Consider the following 27,584-nt stretch of genomic DNA (forward strand, 5'->3'; position numbering starts at 1 on the left):
TTTAGTTTCTGGGTGTGAGCGCCACACACGTCTCAGTTGTCAACACGGTAGTGCAAGCGGCAGATGGCGACGTCAGACACTAATAAGACAGAAGTGTGAACAGTAACACCAAACTGATGACATGTCACCGCCCACCTGGGATGGACGCCCCGGTCCATGTGTTGACGTACGTATGACATCATTATCGGTGTTAGCAACTTTCACAAAATGGTGTTATTTGAAAACATGCTAGTGATGACAAAGATAATTACAATGTACGTACTTTTCAATATTTTTTATCCTTTCGATGTATAAATTAAATTATTTCATATATCTAGTGAAATATGGTGTGTCTGTCATCTTGTAATGTGACGAAACGTTTTACCCCACTCGTGAAATTAGCACGTGTTTCTCTTCCCTGAATGAGTGAGTTCAGATTTAAGGTCACATCGCAGTACACTAAACGCCTAAAGAAACGTTACCCTCCTACCTTTATGAATCACTTAAAACTAGCAAAGTTATATTAAATTAAGGAAGGAGGGAAAGGTTTCTTTTGGCCCTTAGTGTATTTCGACCATATAATGACCAAAACAAGTAATATACTAGACAAAAATGGTTAGGGATATTTGTAAATTTTGAAATTATGAATAATGATATATTCATTCAGTGACATACTGATAAAATATCAGTCATAAAAATACCAATATCCCTAACTCATTTTGTCCAGTATATATTCATGACACTGTCATTCGATGACAGATACACAGTCTCGCACTAGTTACATGAAATATCCTCTGAATATATTTACCATTTATCTCTTGCCTCAAATAATGTCTTCTTGCACAATACATTTGATTGACAATTAAAATATTGTTAAAATTAGTTAAATTATAGCTGGCATTGTTTCAGTTTACTTGTTAGAGGAAGTAGTAGGGGCTGTCCTTATCTTGTCAACCGTCCCTGGTTCTGGCCAGTGTATACCAGGGTTTGATTCAGTCGTGACAAAAAAAGGACGTGTTCTTAAAAAAGTCTAGATTGACCACAAGGCTAGGGTGACTAGATTGAGAGAAGTGCAATGAAGCCAATCCAAATGATGAAATCCGTTTAGTTGTGCTGTAGTTGGCGTCATAGTTCGAATATCCATTCTTCTTTCCCTCTGACATGCTTGAATGAATGTTTGCAATACGGAAAGAATCACAAAATATACTATGTCAAAATACACTTAAAACCCGTTAGATATATTTTTCCAATCGAATCATCTAAACTATTTACTGATGAAAACCTTTGGTGACTCTCGAATAAGTGGCACAAAGCAATTTCCTTTCATATGAATTAAATCTATGCACCGATCAGAGGTTCACGATCCATTTATCATAACAAACACCTGATTTTGTTATAGGTCACACAAAGTAAAGATCTGGACGAATAGTATTTTCTTGCAAATAACAACTTGTAATTATTGGTAATTGGATGCAAATCTACCCCAAAGGAAGCTCAAAACTGTAATCAAATACTGTAAATTGGGTCATCATTCGATGATCGTATCCCTACCGGGAATGAACATTCTATGTGAAAAATGCATTGTATAAAACAAAACTAGAAATATAAAGCTCATTGCTAAAGTTTTATTTTAATGTAACAAAGCCACTCTCCACTGAATGTCCCTGCATGAAGATTCCCTTGGAAGCTAAAAATGATCTATAGGGTCCAACAACGAGGTGCTACTGACACCGGAGTTTCAGTTACATGTATTTGACCCTGTCTACGTGTGTTTATGACATCCCACGATGTTTCCAGTAGTGACCAAAGGAGTTCACGTTGAAACTTCTCATGAATGCATCACATATGTTTCTGTATCTTTGCTACAAGTTGTGATTGGTCTGCTCCTTCTATCTGATCAACCTGAAAAAATAATGCAATGGAATAAACTATTTGCCATTTTAGGGGGCTTTCTGGGTGGTGGTAGTGGCGGTGGTTTGTTCTTGTGTTCTTGTCTTCCTTTCTTTCTTTGGCTTTTTTTTATTGTTTTTCTTATTTATTTTTTGTTTTTGCTTGTATGTTTAATTGCATTGTTTACCCGCAATTCTGTAACGATGACATGTGTCATCCAAGTCAGTGAGTCTGACCAGCCGGTCCCGCTAGTCGCCACTTACGACAAGCATTTGTTGCTGAAGACCAGTTCTAACCCGGATCTTCAGAAGGTCCCCGCCCATTGACTGAAAACATGATCAATTATCCATACCGTCGGACACGGCGACACGCAGCCGATATCGCAACACAGTATGATCACATTGGCCAACCACCCTTTTATGCAACACTGAGGATTGTATAAGGAATACTATGTAGCGTTATTGTATAAATAACCTTGCTTACATAGAACTCATATTTTAAACTAACTAACCATAAATACTGAACAGCTAAACAAACGCAAGTTTCGAAAAAATCATAAAGTAAGTGTTTATGTTTTTTCTTCTATGTAAAAAAATTAATAGTTGCGTTTCTTTTGCTCTTTAGTATAGTTATACCAATTACCGTAGGGAATATAGGGAATAACTTCTTGCACTTGCTACATGTGCATTATGGTCCGAAATACGTAACGGACTATGATTATAACAAAATGCAATTAGTTTTCCCCTTCGAGTTCGGTATAACCGAAGTATATCGTAAGACGAACTAAACCTACCTCTCTCCTGCTCCTGTAGAATTTAAAGGTGGGTAGAAAGGTGACGTTACACGCTGTAGCCGTCTCCTGTTACAGAGTAGTGTAATATCACTGTTATTGACTAGAGATATTATACTGACATTACGATACTATGGATATAACGCAATTAGCTGGTACGACGTTCTATGTTTCAAATAAACCAACAAGCAAAACTGAAATGCTGGAGTGAATTAGAAGGTAGGACGCGTTCATAAATTTTACATCAGCGCCCTTCTTTTGTTCTGTTTGACATTTTAGAATTTGGTGAGTGATAAGAAATCAGATATTTAATTGACAACAACTTCTTTCTTATATATGATGCGACGTGTCGGCATTGATTCTTATACCGTTGTCAAGTTTTACTTTCTTAATACCATTCAAGTGAGTTTTTTCAGTAACCTGTTCCGGCAGTGACAGCCGTTCATTGTGATAATGCGAACATACTTGTGTACGCATGTGTGTCTTCGTGTGTGTCTTTGCGTCCGTCTGTATATATGTCAGTGTCGGTGTATGTGCATGCACGTGTGTGTGCAAATTTGGTGATAGTTTGTCATTACCGTCCACATATAATGAAATAAAAAGTCTTCGTGTGTGCATGTGTTTTTGTGTGTCCTGTGTGTTTGCCTCTGTGTCCGTGTGTCCCTACATGTGGATGTGTGGCTGTGTGCTATCCCTGAGTGTGGCTGTGTATCTATGTTGTTTTGTCTGGGAAAAATGGATTATGATCCATTTCAATCAAGTGAGCAAAGAGATAAAGGGAGATAACTGTTACCTGGTTGACGTCCACGTTTACCTTCAGGAACACGATGTCACGATACATGAAGTCCTTTGATAAGAACTGGAAGCCAAATAACAATTAAAACTAGCTTAGCATCCTTAATCTCTAACTGGTAGCCAGCGCTTATGCCCAGCAACAAGGTCCCAACAAGGTTTCCGTGTCATGTAGCTTTCTCAAACGTATAGACCCATGAAGATCCGGAGTAGAATTGATCTTCAGCTACCATTGCTTGCCTCAAAAGGTGACTATGATTGTCGTAAGAGGCGGTTGACGGGATCGGGTGGTTACAATTGCTGACTTGGTTCACACAAGTCATAGAGTCCCAACTGCGCAGATCGATGCTCCTGCATTTGATCACTGGATAGTCTGGTCCAGACTCGATTATTTTTCATTACTTTTCAACCACAAGTCTTTTTAACTGAAGGCCATTTAATAAGCATTGGCGACGTTATTCGTAAATGTAGAAAAGGAATGTGATGATCTTATACTCACCTCAAGGAAAGGCGTCATTTCTTTACAAGCGGGGCACCCATCTCTGTAGAAGTCCACAACTACCAGTTTCCCGTGGTTGACTGCCAGAGATTCATCAAAATCTACCTGGAAAAATACAGACAGGTGTACTTCTCGTTATGCTCTTCGAAGCATGTTGCACATACACCCGCGGGCCTTACAGGTGCTGTCTGGCAATTACATATCACACTGATACCGTATGTGCTGCCACAAGTTTACAAGGGAATATCCGATGATTCGGCAAGTAATATGATTGTTTTGCGACTAGTTAAAATCATTGCACAGGATCCATTCTTTCCATCACTCGGTTCACTGACTTGACTTTGGAAACGACATCGATGGTGTATATCAACAGAGATTTTCCTACCGACTGCAGAATCCCTGAATAATGTGATAAAGTAAAATAAAAAAATTATCAAAACAAAATGTTTAAACATCTCACCCGTGTTCTGACATGTCTCATCTTCCCATATGCTGTAATACTGAAACATAATTTCATGTTAGACAAATCAACAGCTGTATCTCCTTATATGGAAAATAGGTTAATCTACCTTCTCTTGAGACAGATGTAAATAGTGAGTGGGTTTAGTTTCACGCCGCTCTTAGCAATATTCCAGCAATGTCACTTCGGGGGACACCAGAAAAGGACTTCACACATTGTGTCCACGTGGGGAATCGAACGCGGACCTTCGGTGTGTCGAGCGAACGCCTTAACCACTAGGCTACCCCCCTGCCCCCGTTGTAAAAGAACCAAAGCTGTCCTTTCATTATTCATAAATAAGTTGCTCGTTATAAGCATTTTGCTAAAATATACGACTAGTAGGGGGGCTGGGGCGGCGGGGGTAGTCCAATGGTTAAAGTGAGTCCCCACTCACTCACTCACTCACTCACTCACATCCACATCGGTGCCGGTGGAATCCACGAGCATGGTGCTCACAACCTAAAAACATAACCAGGTTTTCTCTAGCTCAATACCTCGAACTCATGGGAGTATTGTCCTCCTGTCGGACCCTACACAGATAATTGGGACACCTAAGACTACATGGTCACTCGTGTGCTGAAGTCTAAATGGACATTGTTCGTACTTCAGACAGGATTACAATGTCTGCTTGTCTGCCTGTAACACTGTGTTCTACATCAAGGCTAGATTATATAGTCAAGTCAAGTAAATGCATTAACATGAGTGTAACACAGGTGAATTTGGAATTTCATCAGACATTTACGCAACGTTTACGAATAATTAAAAAGAATAGCCTCACTTACGCGTTCTGACGGGTTGGGTCGTTTAGGTGTGAGTTTATACCACAGTGTATCGGAATGCATTTACATGAGACGCTAATCCCATGCTGACTGAAACCCCATTGTTGCCGAACGTTGTCCTGAGTCGATTTTACGAGGTAAACATATCACACAGCTGAAAGAACAGCTGTCCTTCTAATATCACAGGTACTAACATGTAACCCAACAGGTTCCACACAATCTCCGAGCTTTCATTCACTAAACTGGTTTGTGTCTCTTATACAAGGGTAGTCCGTTTTATGTATGAACAAGCTGACTTCAATAACGCAACACTAACACAAGTGCGAAGACTATTCAGAGTGAATGTCTTCGATACATTCAACCATGGACATGAATGTGTGTATGGTATGCATGCTACCATTCTCCTTCAGCTACAGAGAAAATCTCTCACTGCAACGCCCTCAAATATCTGTAGTTGAGGATACAGTTAGTACACCCTTTGGGTTGATGGTACACTTTCTCACAGTCCTTGAAACGCATAATTTCCTTGTCCTTTCTGCAAAGACATTATTGAAGCAAGTCTAGATTTGATTCTCAATTGTCTCTAGGTCTCCTTTATAAATTTAAAGGAATAGTTTGTTTATATCCAACAGTAAAGTCATAGACTACGTGTCAGTCTTGTCTGACGGTGGCTAAATGAAACAGATAGCTCTAAAGGTGACCAGCTTACACATTATACGGATATCTTATGTGTCCAGTGTCGGCGACTTCAACGCTTTGATAACACTAGCAATTGATTCGACTCACCCAGGTCTCAAATGTGTACTATATTTTGCCGGCAGTCAGTGTAGATTATACGGATATTTATTTTGCCTTGTCTGGAGTTAGTTCTTCCTTTCTGTGTTTGTGTATGAGGACACTTCTCTTCACAGACTGATATTAAAGAGGCATTGCTTTCTCGTTGTGACATGTCATATCGGTGTGTATGATGGGGACATTTTGTGCATGTCACCCAGTTCAATGTAGTTATAAGATATATCCTAAAATGGTGCTTGTATATAGGCCGTCAGGTTATACCTGAGATGTTTCACAGCGTGAGCCCACATGGTTCTGTTTTATGTCGAGAGCTCAGAGAGATGGTGTTTCATTGCGAGAGCTCAGAAGGGTAATGTTTCAGAGCGACAACTCAGCATAGTGTTGTTTCATAGCATTGATCAACAAGGTGAAATTAGAGAATAAGAGCTCAGCAAGAACGACGTTTTTGGGGTGGTGTTTTACAGCGGTAGAAAAAAATGCACCTTGGCCTTTGAAATGGAGTCTATTTATACATACTACGAGTGTGTGCGTGTATGGGTGTCCGTCCGGGAAAGTCACATTTGAAAAATACCTATTGCCACTAAAAGGTAAAAGGTGTTTGAGTACGCATGTACAGCTAGTTGGTGTGAAGATATTTTTATTCAGTGAAAGAATCTGGTTTGGTAAACAAGCCAAGTTTTGCTTTTGTGAATACCTCACCACTTCAAACATAGCACATAGCAACATGTGGCTTGGAGAGGTACAGGCACTGACATGCAGCAAAATGCTCCTAACACGTTACCTTGCTGTGTGGGTCATTCGCCCAGCCTCATTCATCATGGTCAAACACAATAGAACATACACTGTACCAGTTGCAATTAATTATTTATTACCATAAATAAAACGCCTTATGATATGGCTAATATCTAGTATCTAGAATCTTCTATATGTTACTCGCAGCCACTGAAGGCACCGTTGCCTATATTCTCCTAATATGGAGACGTACACACACGTGATCACTCTTCAGCTATTGCTGACTACCATGTTCTCCAGTTTCTCCTTGTCAGCTCCCTCCAGCGAGTCCACCTGAAGAAGGATCAGAGTAAATAATTAGCACTGGATTACGTGTTTATGCTACGTTTGCTGTCCGACGCCCGATTCAGCAATATTTCAGCCATAAGGCCGCGGTCCGTAAATGAACTGACCAGACAATCCAGTGATCAACAGCATGAGAACTAATCTGGGTAAATGAGATGCGATGGCAGGTATCAATGAAGTCAACTGGCCGGACCACCCGATCCCGTTAGTCGCCTCTTACGACAAGAGTGGGTTGTCTAAGATCAGTTCTAACCCATAGGTCAGGTTCATGTGTGTGATCTTATAATGCCTATATTACGTGATTTGATATTTGCTCTGATAACAAAATGCAGCATTTTCTACAAGGCCCTTTGGGTCGATTAGTACATGGGTCAAGAATGGGTCGATTGCCACGATGAATAATTTTGTCATGAAGTATATCTGCGTTCAACCACAATATAATATCAGTTTTTGTAGATTTAACTTTGTTTATTATATCATCGGCTTATTCCGAACATCATGAAAACTCTGGACACGGGAAATAGATCACACGTGACAGCCAGATTTAATGACACCGATGATAAACAACATTCCAGTTCTCAAACTTTAAATAAGATATTAGACAGCCAATCCTTGAGGTCATAATTTTAATCAGTTTCAAATTGACAAAAAGCCGTACTACACAGAATATTGAATCGAATACAATAAGGTCGATTTTAGAAGAATTATACGTTTGTTTGAAGGCACATCATTCTGTGAAAACAATGATGAATCAAAACTGATTGGTTGTATGTCCTGATTTTTTTAATTCATTCTTTTGGTTGTATGCACAGTTCTTGTGACATACCTCTTTTCCATCTTTGTAGAACTTGAACGTCGGCATACAATCAATAGCACAAGCTTCAGACGTTTCCTGGCAGGACCATAAGAAACTTTTGTGAATGCACAAGGTTTAATCTTCATCAAATGGTTATAAAACATCACGTGTAAATACTACGTTTTACGAATACTCAGTATACATTTTCATAATTCCATTCCTGGTGCCGGTGCTCATAGTTCACTCTATGATTAAGAACAATTTAGTGGGGGTCAGTTTGGAAAAGAGGAGACAATTATATTAACGACCACGCGTCAGTGGTGTACGTAATGGAATATGACTGAATATATTGTAGTAAAAGCAGTCAAAGGTATCGATTAGGGTTGTAACGATACATCGAACTATGGAAGGATTGCAGCTGTTGAGTCTCCAGTAGCAGTTAATCGATGGTAGAAACGAATAACTATGGATGCAAGGATAGTATGTGTGACTATTGATAGTTTCAGTATATGACTTCCGTTGATAAATGCGCAGCGCAAAAGACAGGACGTACCAGATTGGTTCACTTTGGTTTACAGTTATCCGCCCCTATTACCTCTTGAACAAACTTTATCTGGCTACCAGATGTGTTATCAGTTATTTAAAGAGACGACTTCAGCTTTATTTTGTTTCATAATATAAAGTGTACATTCATTTGGGAAATTACCTCAAATGAGACAACTCACGGAGAACAATAGTATTGCAATAGTTGGTCGTAATAGTATGTTGCAATAGACTATCGGTAACGCAATAGCTTTTTCCTCCTCATTAGTCCCGTCATAATAAGCTGGTGATGTGACAGACAGACAGACCAAGGGAGATAACTGTTACCTCATTGCTGTCCACGTCCACTTTGCAGAACACAACTTCGGGGTACTTTTCCGACAGCGACTGAAGTAGATACACAATTCTTCTTAAAATTACATATTGTAGAATGCTTAAAACATTCACAATTTTAAGACTTAGATGTTTTGAGAAGGCCGATGTTCACAACAACTGATCAGGTTTAGCAACAATGCACATACATTGAGTTTTGTTGTAAGCAATATTCTAATAAAATGACGACTATGGACACCGGAAATATATCCATGTGGGAATCGAACTCGGGCCTTCGGCGTGATGCGCTAACCATTTGGCTACCCACCATATCAGTACGTTTACAGTGTTGCATTTATTTGTCTCCACTGTCGTCTGTCTCACAGTCCCTGAACTGCATTATTTCCCCTGCCACCCATTCTTTAATACTAAAGTCCTAATTAAGTAAGTCTAGATTTCTTAAGGTTTGCCCCAGCTCTCTGGGCTCCTTTGAATTTCAAGAAATTTAAGGTATATTCAGACACTAAACGCCTGTCTAAATACAGATTTAAATAAAGACACACTTATATCACCCGGATGTTGGGGCCTTGGTAACCATAGTAACCCTAAATCTTGCGTAACACAGATCAGATCAAGACTTGCAATACAGTAACGCATGATAAAAATAACCAACAGCGCTGAGAGAGACGACATTCCATACCATTTATACCTGTCATAATGAGACTTTATTAACACGTCATCAAATCTAACTACACGCGACGTTGAGTGTTGTAACTGTACTGAATGACCACAATACTGGCTGCGTTAATAGTTAAGAATAAATTAATTTCGTTACCTGAACAAAAGGTGCAATGTGTATACACGGACCGCACCATGTCGCGAAAAAATCCACAACGACCAGTTTGCCAGGATTCTCTGTCAGGATCTGGTCAAAGTCGTCCTGTAAATCACAGATATGATTATTAATACACTGAAGGGAAACATGGCAGAAGTAACATGACGACAGGGGTAAAAGTTTTAAAATTTCAAGACAGTAAATCATTGGTTGGTTTGACGTTTATACGCCACATGCAGCAATATTCCAGCCATGTGACGATGGTCTGTGAATATTCGAGTCCAGACAATCCAGTGATCAGCAGCATGAGCAACTAGAATACAATGATATGAGTCAGTCATGGGTTCCAAACGAGCGGTATCTAAACGGGATCTTCACGGGTCTAAATGAAGGTGCAAGGTGTGTGTGTGCGTGCGTGCGTGCGTGCGTGCGTGCGTGCGTGCGTGCGTGCTTGGCTGCGTTCGTGTATACATATGTGCGTACGTGGCTGGTATCCAATTATTGATAATGTTGACAGCCTTGATCTAACCATGTCATGTTTGACGGATCGTGGTTGAGTGTGTACAAAATGAGTACTGATGGTTTTACCTTCGTCTCGAGAATCCTCATCTTTCTTTGTTTTCTGAAACAGAAAAACATTTAGAGGCTGGTGCAAAGGATAACAGATAGTATGTTGCGCTTGTAACTTGAAAAAACGATCATGAAATGGCCAGGGGTAGTAGTTGCAAGGGGTACAGTGGTAAACACAGAAGTCGTCGCAGTAGTAGTTGCAAGGGGTACAGTGGTAAAAACAGCAGTCGTCGCAGTAGTAGTTGCAAGGGGTACAGTGGTAAATACAGCAGCCGTCGCAGTAGTAGTTGCAAGGGGTACAGTGGTAAACACAGCAGCCGTCGCAGTAATAGTTGCAAGGGGTACAGTGGTAAACACAGCAGCCGTCGCAGTAGTAGTTGCAAGGGGTACAGTGGTAAAAACAGCAGTCGTCGCAGTAATAGTTGCAAGGGGTACAGTGGTAAACACAGAAGTCGTCGCAGTAGTAGTTGCAAGGGGTACAGTGGTAAATACAGCAGTCGTCGCAGTAGTAGTTGCAAGGGGTACAGTGGTAAACACAGAAGTCGTCGCAGTAGTAGTTGCAAGGGGTACAGTGGTAAACACAGCAGTCGTCGCAGTTGTTGTTGCAAGGGATACAGTGGTAAACACAGCAGTCGTCGCAGTAGTAGTTGCAAGGGGTACAGTGGTAAACACAGAAGTCGTCGCAGTAGTAGTTGCAAGGGGTACAGTGGTAAATACAGCAGTCGTCGCAGTAGTAGTTGCAAGGGGTACAGTGGTAAACACAGAAGTCGTCGCAGTAGTAGTTGCAAGGGGTACAGTGGTAAACACAGCAGCCGTCGCAGTAGTAGTTGCAAGGGATACAGTGATACACACAGCAGTCGTCGCAGTAGTAGTTGCAAGGGGTACAGTGGTAAACACAGCAGCCATCGCAGTAATAGTTGCAAGGGGTACAGTGGTAAACACAGCAGTCGTCGCAGTAGTAGTTGCAAGGGGTACAGTGGTAAACACAGCAGTCGTCGCAGTAATAGTTGCAAGGGGTACAGTGGTAAACACAGCAGCCGTCGCAGTAGTAGTTGCAAGGGATACAGTGATAAACACAGCAGTCGTCGCAGTAGTAGTTGCAAGGGATACAGTGATAAACACAGCAGTCGTCGCAGTAGTAGTTGCAAGGGGTACAGTGGTAAACACAGAAGTCGTCGCAGTAGTAGTTGCAAGGGGTACAGTGGTAACACAGCAGTCGTCGCAGTTGTTGTTGCAAGGGGTACAGTGGTAAACACAGCAGTCGTCGCAGTTGTTGTTGCAAGGGGTACAGTGGTAAACACAGAAGTCGTCGCAGTAGTAGTTGCAAGGGATACAGTGATAAACACAGCAGTCGTCGCAGTAATAGTTGCAAGGGGTACAGTGGTAACACAGCAGTCGTCGCAGTTGTTGTTGCAAGGGGTACAGTGGTAAACACAGCAGTCGTCGCAGTAGTAGTTGCAAGGGGTACAGTGGTAAACACAGAAGTCGTCGCAGTAGTAGTTGCAAGGGGTACAGTGGTAAATACAGCAGTCGTCGCAGTTGTTGTTGCAAGGGGTACAGTGGTAAACACAGCAGTCGTCGCAGTTGTTGTTGCAAGGGGTACAGTGGTAAACACAGCAGTCGTCGCAGTAGTAGTTGCAAGGGGTACAGTGGTAAACACAGAAGTCGTCGCAGTAGTAGTTGCAAGGGATACAGTGATAAACACAGCAGTCGTCGCAGTAGTAGTTGCAAGGGGTACAGTGGTAAACACAGAAGTCGTCGCAGTAGTAGTTGCAAGGGGTACAGTGGTAAATACAGCAGTCGTCGCAGTAATAGTTGCAAGGGGTACAGTGGTAACACAGCAGTCGTCGCAGTAGTAGTTGCCAGGGGTACAGTGGTAAACACAGCAGTCGTCGCAGTAGTAGTTGCAAGGGGTACAGTGGTAAACACAGCAGTCGTCGCAGTAATAGTTGCAAGGGATACAGTGGTAAACACAGCAGTCGTCGCAGTTGTTGTTGCAAGGGATACAGTGATAAACACAGCAGTCGTCGCAGTAGTAGTTGCAAGGGATACAGTGATAAACACAGCAGTCGTCGCAGTTGTTGTTGCAAGGGGTACAGTGGTAAACACAGCAGTCGTCGCAGTTGTTGTTGCAAGGGATACAGTGATAAACACAGCAGTCGTCGCAGTAGTAGTTGCAAGGGATACAGTGATAAACACAGCAGTCGTCGCAGTTGTTGTTGCAAGGGGTACAGTGGTAAACACAGCAGTCGTCGCAGTAGTAGTTGCAAGGGATACAGTGGTAAACACAGCAGTCGTCGCAGTTGTTGTTGCAAGGGGTACAGTGGTAAACACAGCAGTCGTCGCAGTTGTTGTTGCAAGGGATACAGTGATAAACACAGCAGTCGTCGCAGTAGTAGTTGCAAGGGATACAGTGATAAACACAGCAGTCGTCGCAGTTGTTGTTGCAAGGGATACAGTGGTAAACACAGCAGTCGTCGCAGTAGTAGTTGCAAGGGATACAGTGGTAAACACAGCAGTCGTCGCAGTTGTTGTTGCAAGGGGTACAGTGGTAAACACAGCAGTCGTCGCAGTTGTTGTTGCAAGGGGTACAGTGATAAACACAGCAGTCGTCGCAGTAGTAGTTGCAAGGGGTACAGTGATAAACACAGAAGTCGTCGCAGTAGTAGTTGCAAGGGATACAGTGGTAAAAACAGCAGTCGTCGCAGTAGTAGTTGCAAGGGGTACAGTGGTAAAAACAGCAGCCGTCGCAGTTGTTGTTGCAAGGGATACAGTGGTAAACACAGCAGTCGTCGCAGTAGTAGTTGCAAGGGGTACAGTGGTAAAAACAGCAGTCGTCGCAGTAGTAGTTGCAAGGGGTACAGTGGTAAAAACAGCAGTCGTCGCAGTAATAGTTGCAAGGGATACAGTGGTAAACACAGAAGTCGTCGCAGTAGTAGTTGCAAGGGGTACAGTGATAAAAACAGCAGTCGTCGCAGTAGTAGTTGCAAGGGGTACAGTGGTAAACACAGAAGTCGTCGCAGTAGTAGTTGCAAGGGATACAGTGGTAAACACAGCAGTCGTCGCAGTAGTAGTTGCAAGGGGTACAGTGGTAAACACAGCAGTCGTCGCAGTTGTTGTTGCAAGGGGTACAGTGGTAAACACAGCAGTCGTCGCAGTAGTAGTTGCAAGGGGTACAGTGGTAAACACAGCAGTCGTCGCAGTTGTTGTTGCAAGGGGTACAGTGGTAAACACAGCAGTCGTCGCAGTAGTAGTTGCAAGGGGTACAGTGGTAAACACAGCAGTCGTCGCAGTTGTTGTTGCAAGGGGTACAGTGGTAAACACAGAAGTCGTCGCAGTAGTAGTTGCAAGGGGTACAGTGGTAAACACAGCAGTCGTCGCAGTAGTAGTTGCAAGGGGTACAGTGGTAAAAACAGCAGTCGTCGCAGTTGTTGTTGCAAGGGGTACAGTGGTAAACACAGAAGTCGTCGCAGTAGTAGTTGCAAGGGGTACAGTGGTAAACACAGCAGTCGTCGCAGTAGTAGTTGCAAGGGGTACAGTGGTAAACACAGCAGTCGTCGCAGTTGTTGTTGCAAGGGGTACAGTGGTAAACACAGAAGTCGTCGCAGTAGTAGTTGCAAGGGGTACAGTGGTAAAAACAGCAGTCGTCGCAGTAGTAGTTGCAAGGGGTACAGTGGTAAACACAGAAGTCGTCGCAGTAGTAGTTGCAAGGGGTACAGTGGTAAACACAGCAGCCGTCGCAGTAGTAGTTGCAAGGGGTACAGTGGTAAAAACAGCAGTCGTCGCAGTAGTAGTTGCAAGGGGTACAGTGGTAAACACAGCAGCCGTCGCAGTAGTAGTTGCCAGGGGTACAGTGGTAAAAACAGCAGTCGTCGCAGTAATAGTTGCAAGGGATACAGTGGTAAACACAGAAGTCGTCGCAGTAGTAGTTGCAAGGGGTACAGTGATAAAAACAGCAGTCGTCGCAGTAGTAGTTGCAAGGGGTACAGTGGTAAACACAGAAGTCGTCGCAGTAGTAGTTGCAAGGGATACAGTGGTAAACACAGCAGTCGTCGCAGTAGTAGTTGCAAGGGGTACAGTGGTAAACACAGCAGCCGTCGCAGTAGTAGTTGCAAGGGGTACAGTGGTAAAAACAGCAGTCGTCGCAGTAATAGTTGCAAGGGATACAGTGGTAAACACAGAAGTCGTCGCAGTAGTAGTTGCAAGGGGTACAGTGGTAAACACAGCAGCCGTCGCAGTAATAGTTGCAAGGGATACAGTGGTAAACACAGAAGTCGTCGCAGTAGTAGTTGCAAGGGGTACAGTGATAAAAACAGCAGTCGTCGCAGTAGTAGTTGCAAGGGGTACAGTGGTAAACACAGAAGTCGTCGCAGTAGTAGTTGCAAGGGATACAGTGGTAAACACAGCAGTCGTCGCAGTAGTAGTTGCAAGGGGTACAGTGGTAAACACAGCAGTCGTCGCAGTTGTTGTTGCAAGGGGTACAGTGGTAAACACAGCAGTCGTCGCAGTAGTAGTTGCAAGGGGTACAGTGGTAAACACAGCAGTCGTCGCTAGTGACCCATTCACATAAATTATTCATTATCTGTTATTTGAATCTGTATCGAACTATCGAGAATAGTTATTTTATGGCGTTGAATATTTACCGATCCAAAGAAATATCCCAAGAAAATGGATTTTTTATCAATATGTTTGTTCAATCTAAGCATTTACACCGATGCACATGGTGGTGCAGTTTGGAGAATAGAACGTGTCAGTTTGACCAAACCTTAATGAAGTAGTCTCCATTACAAATAATGACAGAGGTATACGATGTTAACTTAAACAATTAGTGAGTCCCTTCTGTGTGAACACTGGAATGTTGGTGGGTTGTTATTCTTTCTAAAGCTGAAAATGTTTCGAAAGGGTGATTACAAGATTTAAGGGATTGTTATTTTTCGATATATACATGTATAACCAAACAATACATATCATCCTTACATCCGTGATATCCAACTTTCCAGGTAAAAAATATGATAAATAAAGGGCTAGTTATGCAACGTTTTATGATATCTTGACAACGAGGACACGAGGAAACAAATAATAATAATAATACTTACCCGATATACGTTCACTGCCAACCTGTTCGACGTGTTTCTTGTACCCCGTCAGCTTTCTCTGACATATACTGGCTTTAGTTCACTGGCATAAGTGAATGACAGAAGACCAGTACGAACTGAAACATTTGAACTGTGGCATTTACTCATGCAGCTATTCTATACACATTAGAAGGGATCTGTTAGACTTGTTTGTGAGTGCAGTCATCCGTGCAGGCTTATTTGTCAAATGTATTGAGACTGTGCATAATCACTTCCAGGGTTGGTCAGCATTGGTCGAACATTACCGTCACAGGTGTTCGGGGGTGTGGGGTTGTGATTTATAAGTGAAACGCAGCCCAAACGTTGACAGTTGCTGTAAAATTCGCGTGGACGAGTATAGTGAGGAAGGATGTAGCCAGCATCCAGAAGCGCCCATAAAGATCCCTGTTAAAATCAGTAACCCGTGCTTGTCGTAAGACGCGATTAACGGGATCGGGGCGTCAGGTTCACTGACTTGGTTTATACATGCCATCGTAACCCATCGTAATTCCTTTTTCACATTCCATGCATCATTTCCAATAATAGTCGGGGTGTTTCAATGCTCTTGCGACAGTTGACAATCTTAAATCATGGTGTTAAAGTCATGCCTAGGCTTACTGGGGCTCAGCGCAACAATCCGATTGGTCATTTGGAGACTGGGTAGTCTCAGTCTGCGATTGCAAGGCAACTGAATGTGTCACAGAGTACCATACCAAGACTTTGGTATCGCTACCAGCAGCAAGGGTCAACACGTGATCGCCCCAGGTCAGGTCGACCCCGTGTGACCACGCCCGCTCAGGACAGTTTTATTCGGCTTCGACATTTACTGAACAGCTTCAACTCGGCATCCTCCACAACATCGGTAGTGCCAGAACAATTTCTGATCAGACTGTGAGGAACTACTTACGTGAGACTTGTATTCGTTCCCGAAGACCTTAGCAAGGACCTGTTCTTACACGTCAACATGGGCAACAACGGAGACAGTGGTGTCGCCAACATCTCCCATGGCCATTGCAAACTGTTATCGTCAGTGATGAGTCATGCTGCGACATCCGGAAGAGCACTTGTATATCGACGTCGTAACGAATGCTACGCTGCAAATTGTGTACAGGAAGTGGACAGATTTGGTACTGCAAGTGTCATTGTTTGGACTGGCATCTCATACAGTGGCAGGACAGATCTCATTCAAGTCCAGGGCAATTTGACAGCTCGACGTTACAGTGATGAAATCATCAGGTCCTTCCTGTAATAAAACGCCATTGTTCAACATGATAACGCTCGGCCGCATACAGCAAGAATAACCAGGGATTTCTTTGCGCTGAACAACGTTCAGGTTCTTGATGAGCCCTTACGATCACCAGATCGTAACCCTGTTGAACATTTGTCGTGTGCGACAACGTGACCCTCAACCACAGACGTTACCTGCTCTGTTTGTGACCTTGAGGGCAGAGTATATATATATATACTTTTTTGTTATATTATTTTTTGTTGGTAGATTATATTCGCTTTTTTAGTAGTATATATATATACATTTTAATGTTGATGCTTAGGTGTGTGTAACGCTGAATGTGTGTTGGATTTGTGATTTCAAACACAAACATGGCCTGTTTCTAATAATCATCTGCAGACTCGCTGATTTGGTTGACACATGTCACCGTATCCCTCTTGTGTCCGAACTGGGTCAGCAATAGACTGTTTGGTCCAAACTCGATTATTAATAGACCGCCGCTATTTAGCGAGAATACTGATGAGAGCGACAAACAAAGAGAACATGTGACTACACATTGACTTCTAATAGTATAAGAAATCCTTGATCACTCTTTTGACTCGTAAACTATTTCACTGTTTCGTGTATCTGTAACGCTTTTTTACTCACAGTTACATCCATATGACTTGCGACGAATTATTTTGTAATGAAAAACTGGCTGAATGAAAATGCTCAAGCTGCTGAATACTGGTTTGTATTGTCCAGATTCCAGTAATTACAGACCGCCACAACACAACTGGCATACAGCGTAAATCTACACTCATTCACTCTAAACATTTTCGAAAAAGGTGTTCAACTATTGCAGAATCTCCTAAAAGAATCTGCAATTGTTGTAACAGGGGTCATCCTATACACTATGTCCTTTGTTCAATCTGTACATCCAGTGACACGTTACGGAGTAATACTGTAAATGAGGTTTGGTTGGCCTCGTAGGATTTAGTACTAAAGTATTGCATTTGGACTTACTTTTGTTCCGTTCTTGTAAAACTTGAACGTCGGCAAACCTTCGGCAGTTTCCTGACGTACAAACACAATGGAATGATCAAAGACAAAGCCAGTACCGTACAAACAGTACTCGTCATATGAATAATGAGCGATTGAGTGAGTTTAGTGTTACGCATCACTCAGCAATATTCCAGCTATGTGGCGGCGGTCTGTAAATAACCAGACCAAATAATCCAGTGATTAGCAACATGAACATCGATCTGCGCAATTGGGAACCGATGACATATGTGTCAACCAAGTCAGCAAGCCTCACCACCCGATCCCGTTAGAAGCCTCTCACGACAAGCACAGTCGGATTTATGCCAAGCATGGGTTGCTGAAGGCCTAGTCTACCCCGGGACCTTCATGGGTACCATATGAATAATACTTAACACACTAGTACTAAATATGATTCACACTTGTAACTGAATTAGTTCAATGGCGCATTTCCTTCAGAAAGAAAATGCATTTCTGTCGAAAGCATTACGCAAGATCAGTTTGGACAATCAGGCCACACGACTTGGTTCATGCGTGTGTAAGAATTACATAGGCTGGTATTCTGACTGACTGGCCCAGATTCAACTAAAATATTGGTAAATATTGAACGACAAAGACAGGAAATATCATTTTTTGTTACCGAAGTTTCGTCCACGTTGACCGCGTAGAATGAAACTTTCGAGTATTTCGTCGCCATCAACTGAAATATCAGTCACAATATATATTAATGAATGATTTTATCGTATATGGTGTAGACATGGCATCTATATATCGTCAGTTTTGATCAAGGTATCTTGGTATGAGAACATCGGACAGCGGGGTAGCCTAGTGGTTAAAGCGTTCTCTCGTACCGCCAAAGTGCAGGGTTCATGGGTATAGTGTGTGAAACCAATTCTGGTGCCTCCCTTTGTGATATCGTTTAGCAGTATTCAAGCAATAATCTCATTTTACTCCGCCTTTAGCAATATTCCAGGAATATCACGACGAGATGCTCTAAAAATTGTGCAACCATTTCCACCAGCAATATGTATAAGTGAGATGGTATCTCGTCCTGATATTCCTGAAATATTGCTAAAGGCGGCGTAAAATTAAAGTCACTCTGAGAAGATGAGTGACTGAGTGAGTGTATACAGCTTAACAATTATTATGAAATATAGAGACCGGGAACCCAAGAAATCACTTTCAAACGTTCATTTTCTGGGGAAAAACACTTTTTGAAGAATAAAATCCAGGCTATTAGACACCGAAACAATCCTACATACTACGGGATATCTTGAGTAGGCGAAAGTAATATTTCGTCAGGCCTGGGTTCAAATTCCCACATCGGTATAAATATGTGGAGGGCACTTCTCGCGTTCCCCTGTGGTATTAAGTAAGCAATATTGTTAAAAGCGGGTTAAGCCCCAAAATGATAATTAGCATAATTTAATGACGATGAATTAATGTCAATATGAGAAGGTAAAATCTGCATGGTGTTTCCACTTCTGAAAAAAATGAAATATGAATATATGAGGAACGATTCTAACCCGGATTTTCAGGTGTATTTAACAGAAGGAAGCAACTTTAGTTGGAATGATTTCATCGAAATACAAATGATCATTAGTGACTGATTTATGATCTTATTCTCATTCAAAGTTCGGTATTTCCTCTTTGACTAATGCTTTAATTCGTTACGCTGTGATGAAATTTCTATAATTGCTATGACTGTGCTATCAAGATCGTTACGTCAGTTGTACATATACCTATAAATTCGTTAACTATAAATATTTATACGAAGTAATGAAACAATTTTGGAAATATAAATGTTGCAAAATAACATGTGTTGAACGTTTATGTGTGAAAGACTTAACACTTGACACAGTTTTTGCATGCAGTAGGGGTAGATACGCAAGAAAGGTATGGTCGTTCCCGACGCTGACATTTTCAAGTAAAGTCGATTAATCTATCTGTTTGAGGATGAACTGGCGTTTCTATATGAGCAAACGACATGTTGGTGAGTAACAAGTCAGTGTGTTGGGTGTCATTGCACAAACCAGTCTTAGCGCTAAGACTACCCTAAGACTTTGTAAAGACGTGGGTGTAACGGTAAACTTAACGCTGCGTTCGCTTTGTATACCCGCACCCTGGGGCCTGTTTCACAAAGCGATCGTAACTCTACGGTTGTCCGAGGTCGTTGTTAAAGCATGTGGCGATTAGCCGTTGAGTACATGTCAGTGGTGTATATAACGTCTGAAGTGTGATCGTCGACACTGGCCACGTGTTATGTTTTACAGATGAGTCTCTATTCACTTTGCAGTTATTCAACAGACGTGGTCTGGTGGCATCGACGTGAACGTTAATCCACCTCTTTCGCCGACAACGTCAACCTTACTTGTATTTGTTAAAAGAGTGGGCAAGTATGACTTGCCGAGTTTAGCAAATATTCCAGCAATATCACGGCGGGCGACACAAAAATGGAGCTCAGACATTGTACCCATGTGTGGAAGCGTACCCAGGTCTTCGACGAGAGTACGCTTTAAACACTACGTTTCTCTAACACACACACACGCGCACGCACACATACACACGCACACACGCACTGCACGTTCATACACACACTCTCATACTCACTCATCCACACATAGAAGAAAACCACTCCCTGTCTGCTTACGTCCCTGTCACAAGACAATATATTTACATGTAGATCCACTTAACCTCAGTTCATGCAGCTCTAAAATTAAATGGATACCCGTGGAGATGTGCTAGCAGCAGTGCTGTATGCCTCAACGCTTTGAAAATGTATCGAAAAGTACAATAGTTCCTTGTGATCGGAGATATTAGCGCCGCGAGAGGGCAATGCGCCTGATATGAGCGACACTCATGCCGACTATTAATATTAAATAATCTATGACACAGGTGAATCACGTTACAGTATGAAAAAAAAACAAAAACAGCAAAACTACTTTTAACCCGAATCCAAAGTTGGGTGTGTGTATGAATGATTGACTTGTTGAGAGAATTAATATATCAGACATTCGTCATCTAATTGAAACGAGTAGGACATGTATTTCTACATCCTGTAACCATCATCTTTCCGACATAATTCACCCGCTGGGGTATCAACTAAACTGGATCATTTTCAGAAGACAGCTTTATTGTACGAAATTACAAGTTACTGGTTGTGCGTTATCTTGTCCTCGAAACCAGCTCCGCTTGCACCGACCAGTGAGTCTACCTGAAAGAGATAATGCCAAAACACTTGATGAATATATTGTATAAATCGTCCTAACTGACAACTTTCGCCAGCACTATGGTCACACACTCTAACACCACTAACAGTCATGTAGATGCGCATCACACTACCATATAATAAAGTATTGTATTTCAAACACGTGTTAATGCTTACGAAATTGCATCACATATGGATGCCCTACAGATACATAAATACATGCCGTAAAACGAATATAATGTATAGTATTATTTAGGAGATAAAAACATAATGTGTTGAAATAAGACGTATATAACGAAATTATAATAGTTGTAAATATGATGTTAAACCGAACGCGTAGCCTGAGGTTTTAAATGAAATGAAAAAAGTTAGAGCTATTATAATTTCGTTAAATACCTGTGATTTTCTAACATAATACGTTTATCTCCATTCTACCATAACAGTGTTATTAAGGTTGAAAAGGTATACGAGATTGTATACCTCTGAATGACTTTGATTAACCAATTACAATCCAGTATTTAATAAAGTCATGGTAGGATAATTCTTGTCAGTGGGTGCATTGTCTTAGATGTGAAGATGGGAACACATTTTAATGTTGATGCTCAGGTATGTGTAACGCTGAATATGTGTGGGCGTTGTGGTGGGGATGAGTACTTTTTGTATTGCGTTTTAACAGTTCAATAGTTTTTTTTCAAACACAAACAAAATAATCATCTATAGCAAACTTTCGGACCTGTAGTCTTCTATACAAGATGGTCATCTCATAAGACAAGAGATGGCATCGGACTCGCTGATTTGGTTGACACATGTCAACTTATTCCTATTCCGTCGGGTCAGCAATAGACTGTTTGGTCCAAACTCGATAATTAATAGACCGCCGCTATTTAGCTAGCGTATTGATGTGTGCGACGTCAAATAACACACTGACAGAACACGTGACTACACATTTGACTTTTCCTAGTATAAGAAATCCTTGATCACACTTTATTTCTGAACTATTTCACTATTTCGTATTTTTAACACCGTGTTACTGTTACACTGTCAATTATATCCCTGTGATTTGCGACGAATTACATTGTAATGAAAATCTGGCTGAATGAGACCTACCTTCTCAAATATTGCAATTTACAATTATTGGGATAAGGTACCTGGTAACACATGGCTGGACGATGGTTGTTGCAATTACGGCCTGGTTGAGTTAGAATGACTAAGTATATATACAGGCATTGTAATTGGTTATTATTAATGATAGCCATTTGTAATCTGTTAACGTATCACCTTTTTCCCAATATTTGAATTCGAAGGATAAATTCGAATATTTTTTGCAGTTATATACTGCAAAACAGATCCGAAACATGTGTAAAGATCAGGATTACAACTGATTTTCAGTAACCCATGCTTGTCGTAAAAGGCGACTATGCTTGTCGTAAGAGGCGAAGAACGGGATCGGGTGGTCAGGCTGGCTGAACTGGTTGGTCATCAGTTCACAATTGCGCAGATGGATGCTCACGCTGCAGATTACTGGATTGTCTTGTCCAGATTCCAGTAATTACAGACCGCCACAACACAATTGGGATACTGCTGAGTGCGGCGTAAAACTACACTTAGTCACTCTAAACATTTTGGAAATAGCTGATCAACTATTGCAGAATCTACTAAATGAATCTACTATTGTTATGACAGAGGTCATCCTATACACTATGTCCTTTGTTCAATCTGTGCATCCAGTGACACGTTACGGAGTAATACTGTAAATGAGGTTTGGTTGGCCTCGTAGGATTTAGTACTAAAGTATTGCATTTGGACTTACTTCTGTTCCGTTCTTGTAAAACTTGAACGTCGGCAAACCTTCAATTTTGCACTTTTCGGCAGTGTCCTGACGTACAAACACAATGGAATGATCAAAGACAAAGCCAGTACCGTACAAACAGTACTCATCATATGAATAATACACACTAGTACTAAATATGATTCACACTTGTAACAGAATTAGTTCAATGGCGCATTTCCTTCAGAAAGAAAATTCATTTCTGTCGAAAGCATTACGCAAGATCGGTTTGGACAATCAGGCCACACGACTTGGTCCATCCCGGTATAGACTGGTGATCATGATGTCGACAACGGGACTGACTGTCCCTCAGTCGTTTATTAAGCGTTGTCATCTAGAATATTAGTGAATATTGAACTACAATGACAAGAAATATCATTTTTCTTACCGAATTTTCGTCCACATTGACCATGAAGAATGCAACGTTGGAGTATTTCGTCGCCATCAACTGAAATATCAGCCGTAATATTTATTAATGAATGATTTTATCGTATATGGTTGAGCCATGGCATCTATATATCGTCAATTTTGTTCAAGGTATCGTGTTATGAGAACATCGGGCAGTGGGGTAGCCTAGTGGGGTAGAGGTTAAAGCGTTCTCTCCTATATCATGGAAGGAATATTGTGAAAAGCGGGTTAAGCCCCAAAATGATAATTAACACAATGAAATTTAATAACGATAAATTAATGTCAAAATGAGAAGGTAAAACTTGTCCCTAGAGGGAGGCTGGGTGGCCTAGTGGTTAAAGCGTTCGCTCGTCACCCCGAAGACTCGAGTTTGATTCCCCACAAAGGTACAATATATGAAGCCCATTTCTGGTGTCCCTTGCCTTCATACTGCTTGAATATTGCTAAAAGCGGTGTAAAACCAAATTCACTCATTCACCAATGATAAAAGAAAACAGTTACCTCAGCTTCAGGTTTCATCATCCTGCATGGACCGCTCCAGTCAGCCGTGAAGAAAACGACGACCAAGCCTGCACTGGATGCGAGGGCCTGGTCGAACCCAGCCTAAGGATCATTAAGGCATGGAAATGAAACATATATTAATATGTAATATACATATATGCTTTTGTAACCTACCGTTGCAGAAACAGTTACTTGAGAATAAAGTTTATGTTTAGCCAAGTTCCACGCTGCGTCAGATCATGTTTTACATTCATTAATGAGTAATTAATGGGATAATGATGGGATCATTTTTACTGGATTTGTGATCAACGTTTAGTGATATATTTTACCTTTGTTGTAAGCATCTGCATGGTGTTTTCACTTCTGAAAAAAATGAAATATGAATGTATGAATCTGAATATATGTGTGTGTGAGACTGAGAGAGAGAGAGAAAGAGAGGGAGTGTGTGTGTGTGTGTGAGTGTGTGTGTGAGTGTGTGAGTGTGTGTGTGTGTGTGTGTGTGTGTGTGTGTGTGTGTGTGTGTGTGTGTGTGTGTGTGTGTGTGTGTGTGTGTGTGTGTTTTACATGGGGGTTAGGCTTAGACGCCAAATCTACGATTAATCACGATTAAACTAAGGCAGAAAACAAATAGAACAATAATGGTGACCTATCATTAAGGTGCTGTTCCATCGACGTGCCTGGGCTTATGCCCTGAACCATTATCGTTCAAGTACTAGGACGCTTGCGATACCAAATGTGATGCTTACCCGACGAAAACAGAAAACAGAAAAGCGACGATGTCGGTGACCCAAATTAACAACCTTCGTTCAGGGCTGAATTTTATTGACATGGTTATTGGTTACGAACAGGGCAGGGGACAATGACATTGTGGCGTCAATACAGTCTGAAGTCATGAAAAAATAGCGTACTTTATCGTATGATAAAGACTGATATATTTGCGTAGGTACTATGTCGAGTTTTCTATTAGAGGGTATGTATAGTAGAGCTGACTTGTAAGATGTTAAAACCCGATTTGAATTTTGAAAATGCAGTAGTGTTTATTACTTCTGCAGATGAATTGATCCACGACTAGCGAAAAAATTCTCCCACTTGATCACTCCCACAACGGTACCATAGCACAAGATATCAGTTACCTCGTGAGTAAGGTACTGGAAACGTCAGATACACAAATACTGTCTTAAAAGTTGTAAATCTGCAGGCCATGGGACAAAATACAACCGCTTAAGTGGACATGTTTTATACACAAGTACTGTCTTGAAGGAGGTAAATCTGCCAGCTGTGGGTCAAAAGACAACCACTTACCTGATACCTGTTCTGCATCCGTCTGTGTCGACCTCGTTATCTCTACATTTTGAAAATGCAGTAGTGTTTATTACTTCTGCAGATGAATTGATCCACGACTAGCGAAAAAATTCTCCCACTTGATCACTCCCACAACGGTACCATAGCACAAGATATCAGTTACCTCGTGAGTAAGGTACTGGAAACGTCAGATACACAAATACTGTCTTAAAAGTTGTAAATCTGCAGGCCATGGGACAAAATACAACCGCTTAAGTGGACATGTTTTATACACAAGTACTGTCTTGAAGGAGGTAAATCTGCCAGCTGTGGGTCAAAAGACAACCACTTACCTGATACCTGTTCTGCATCCGTCTGTGTCGACCTCGTTATCTCTACAGAGGATTCAGCTTTACTAACAAGTCACAAAACCCTTGTCACACTTCACCACATAAACGTGACGTAAATTCTATGAATGCATCAGTAAGTTTCTACAACTATCTCCATCCGTAATTTATTCGTATTACCGTCACTTGGAGAGGAACGTGATTGAAAATTAAAACGAAAACGAACTAAAGTGTTTTAAAGTGAGTGCATGGATTTGAGTTTAGTTTCACATCACTTTTAACAATATTCATTATTTTTTAACACTAGCTTGGATCGCCAGGGAACATCAGCGTGACTAGGAGGTAAATGCATTTGTGTGGTGGAAGGTATTTGAGTCTATTTCATTAACAACCATTATTGACATGAGTATGTAATGTCATTCCGATTGACAGTGTAGTGTACTTGGCACTTAGATGTGTGTACTGATTGACTTATATGGGTTTAATGTAATTTCCGTATATCATTAATGATAATATACAATTATCGTAATTGTAATTTATTAGAAAGAATCATATTTCTGGCTCATCTGGAAGGAAACACACGTGATGTTCATCATAATGCTACAGCTGTAGCTGCAATGTGAGTGATTTAGGTTTTACGCCGCTAATAGCAATATTCCAGCAATATCCCAACTGGAGACACCAGAATTTGGCCTCACACATTGTGCCTAGGAGGAGAATCGAACCCAAGTCTTCGACGTGACGAGCGAACGCTTTAACCACTAGGCTACCCAACCGCCTGGAGTGATGCAGGTGTGAGAAACACAAACAAGGACAGAGTACTGCCAAACCTAGCAACGTGATGAGAGCGGATAAGGATTAATACCTATAATAACAAGTGTCTGGTATGCTCAAGGACGCAACTCGGGACAACGAAGTGAACCTCCTCAGATCCGGTACCACCTGTTCCCATCACTATGTGCATATATAGGCTATAGCATAGTTGCTGAGATACAGTAAATTCGCTTTGAAAACATAATAATCTCTATCTATGAGATATATACATAAATATAGAGCACTTACGGTAATTATTATCATATTTGTTTAATAATATACAGTTCAGTGGCAACAACATAACATATATGGACAAGAATAGCCACAAAGGTGCGTCAGGTGTGCATTCGTGGCATCGTTATGTGGAAGAATGAATGAGTAATAATTTACGCCACTTTTAGAAATATGGTAGCAGTATGACAGTGGAGAAACTCAGAAATGGACTTCTCTAGAATAGAACCGTAAATACCGCGAACGTTTGTGTTTTAGTGATTATGTCAACAATCCCACAGTGACCAGTAATTCATAATCACAGTATTTATCTGGAACCATAAATACAGTCAACAATGTTTACTAGTTCATTATAACTATAATTATTATACATATTCGACTTACATGTACATTAAATGACGTGGAGAAGAAGTAGTTCTTTTTATCCGTCAGTTCGCCATTAGCAGCTTCGTTATATAGATAGTTGTAGTTAGTTGGCTGGTTGTCAAACAACGCACCCGACAGTGTTACTGTATCTACGGTAAATAGTCGAGTCTGGACCAGACAAGCCAGTGATCATCACGGAGCGTCCATCTACATTATTGGGATATCATATCCACCACATCAGCAAGCCTGACCACCCGATCCTGTTAGTCGCCTCTTACGACAAGCATGGGTTGCTGAAGACCAATTCTAACCCGGATCTTCACGGGGTTTGGGTTAACTGAAAGCTTTCTGTACTGCCATAATAACAATAGGTCCAAATATATAGCGAACCTGCGTACAGAACGTTCAGTTTGACCTGAACTACTCTACATATACATGTTCCGGGAGGATAACTTCATTAAACAGGGGAACAGAGAGAGTTATTAATGTTGCGGTCTTACGGAGCATGTACACACCGGAAACACTAGACCTTCGGTATCTTCTATTTATAAATAGTTAGGATATTGATGACGATTTCTCGACACTGGCATGTCAATATCAACCTTGCCTCGGCTGTTCGGACATGTTGACAATCACCTGACAAAGGTGCACTCCTTCACAATAACAGACCCAACCAGTTGTGACAGGGAGTATTCACCTGACCAGGTCAAGCTGAACAAGCTGTAGTCAGTATACATTTAGATAGACATCCTTCAAAACACGATTCTCTTCACAAGCGAGACCGGGGTAGGAAAGATGTTGATACTGTCAGGTCAAGTCAAGTGAGTTTTATTGTATCAAAGGCCATCGGCCCATATACAGGTTTACACAAGTACAGTGTTCGAAGTTTGTAGCCTCAGTGGAAATCACAAAAACATATAACATTCGTTTAATAATTGGTGGTAATCCGGAGAACTTAGTGAGGTAAATGTGACAATCCATTTAAAAAGTTATTTCTTACGTCCATTCCATGTTTTACAAAGAGAGATAATCGAAATACTACATCGACATCATTTGAGGGTGAAATAGAAACAAACCCTATCA

The 27,584-nt window shown here is 41.4% G+C and overlaps 3 protein-coding genes across 3 annotated transcripts; all 3 read right to left on the reverse strand.

The window, feature by feature from the left end:
* Positions 1 to 1,818: 1,818 nt before the first annotated feature.
* LOC137296800 (thioredoxin-like) lies at positions 1,819 to 4,431 on the reverse strand. The gene is made up of 5 exons (XM_067828656.1): positions 4,411 to 4,431; positions 3,951 to 4,055; positions 3,453 to 3,518; positions 2,663 to 2,728; positions 1,819 to 1,881 (listed from the first exon to the last, which is right to left on the reverse strand). The coding sequence occupies exons 1-5, from the start codon at positions 4,429 to 4,431 to the stop codon at positions 1,819 to 1,821; spliced, it is 321 nt and encodes a 106-aa protein (XP_067684757.1).
* Positions 4,432 to 7,025: 2,594 nt separating this feature from the next.
* Positions 7,026 to 10,195, reverse strand: LOC137297311 (thioredoxin-like). The gene is made up of 5 exons (XM_067829322.1): positions 10,175 to 10,195; positions 9,587 to 9,691; positions 8,767 to 8,826; positions 7,927 to 7,992; positions 7,026 to 7,088 (listed from the first exon to the last, which is right to left on the reverse strand). The coding sequence occupies exons 1-5, from the start codon at positions 10,193 to 10,195 to the stop codon at positions 7,026 to 7,028; spliced, it is 315 nt and encodes a 104-aa protein (XP_067685423.1).
* A 10,451-nt stretch (positions 10,196 to 20,646) lies between these two features.
* Positions 20,647 to 23,824, reverse strand: LOC137295676 (thioredoxin-like). The gene is made up of 5 exons (XM_067827152.1): positions 23,793 to 23,824; positions 23,464 to 23,565; positions 22,943 to 23,002; positions 22,537 to 22,602; positions 20,647 to 20,732 (listed from the first exon to the last, which is right to left on the reverse strand). The coding sequence occupies exons 1-5, from the start codon at positions 23,811 to 23,813 to the stop codon at positions 20,670 to 20,672; spliced, it is 312 nt and encodes a 103-aa protein (XP_067683253.1). The 5' UTR covers positions 23,814 to 23,824; the 3' UTR covers positions 20,647 to 20,669.
* Positions 23,825 to 27,584: the final 3,760 nt, after the last annotated feature.

Source organism: Haliotis asinina, chromosome 9 (assembly GCF_037392515.1).
Source record: "Haliotis asinina isolate JCU_RB_2024 chromosome 9, JCU_Hal_asi_v2, whole genome shotgun sequence".
In the NCBI taxonomy this organism is placed as follows: domain Eukaryota; kingdom Metazoa; phylum Mollusca; class Gastropoda; order Lepetellida; family Haliotidae; genus Haliotis; species Haliotis asinina.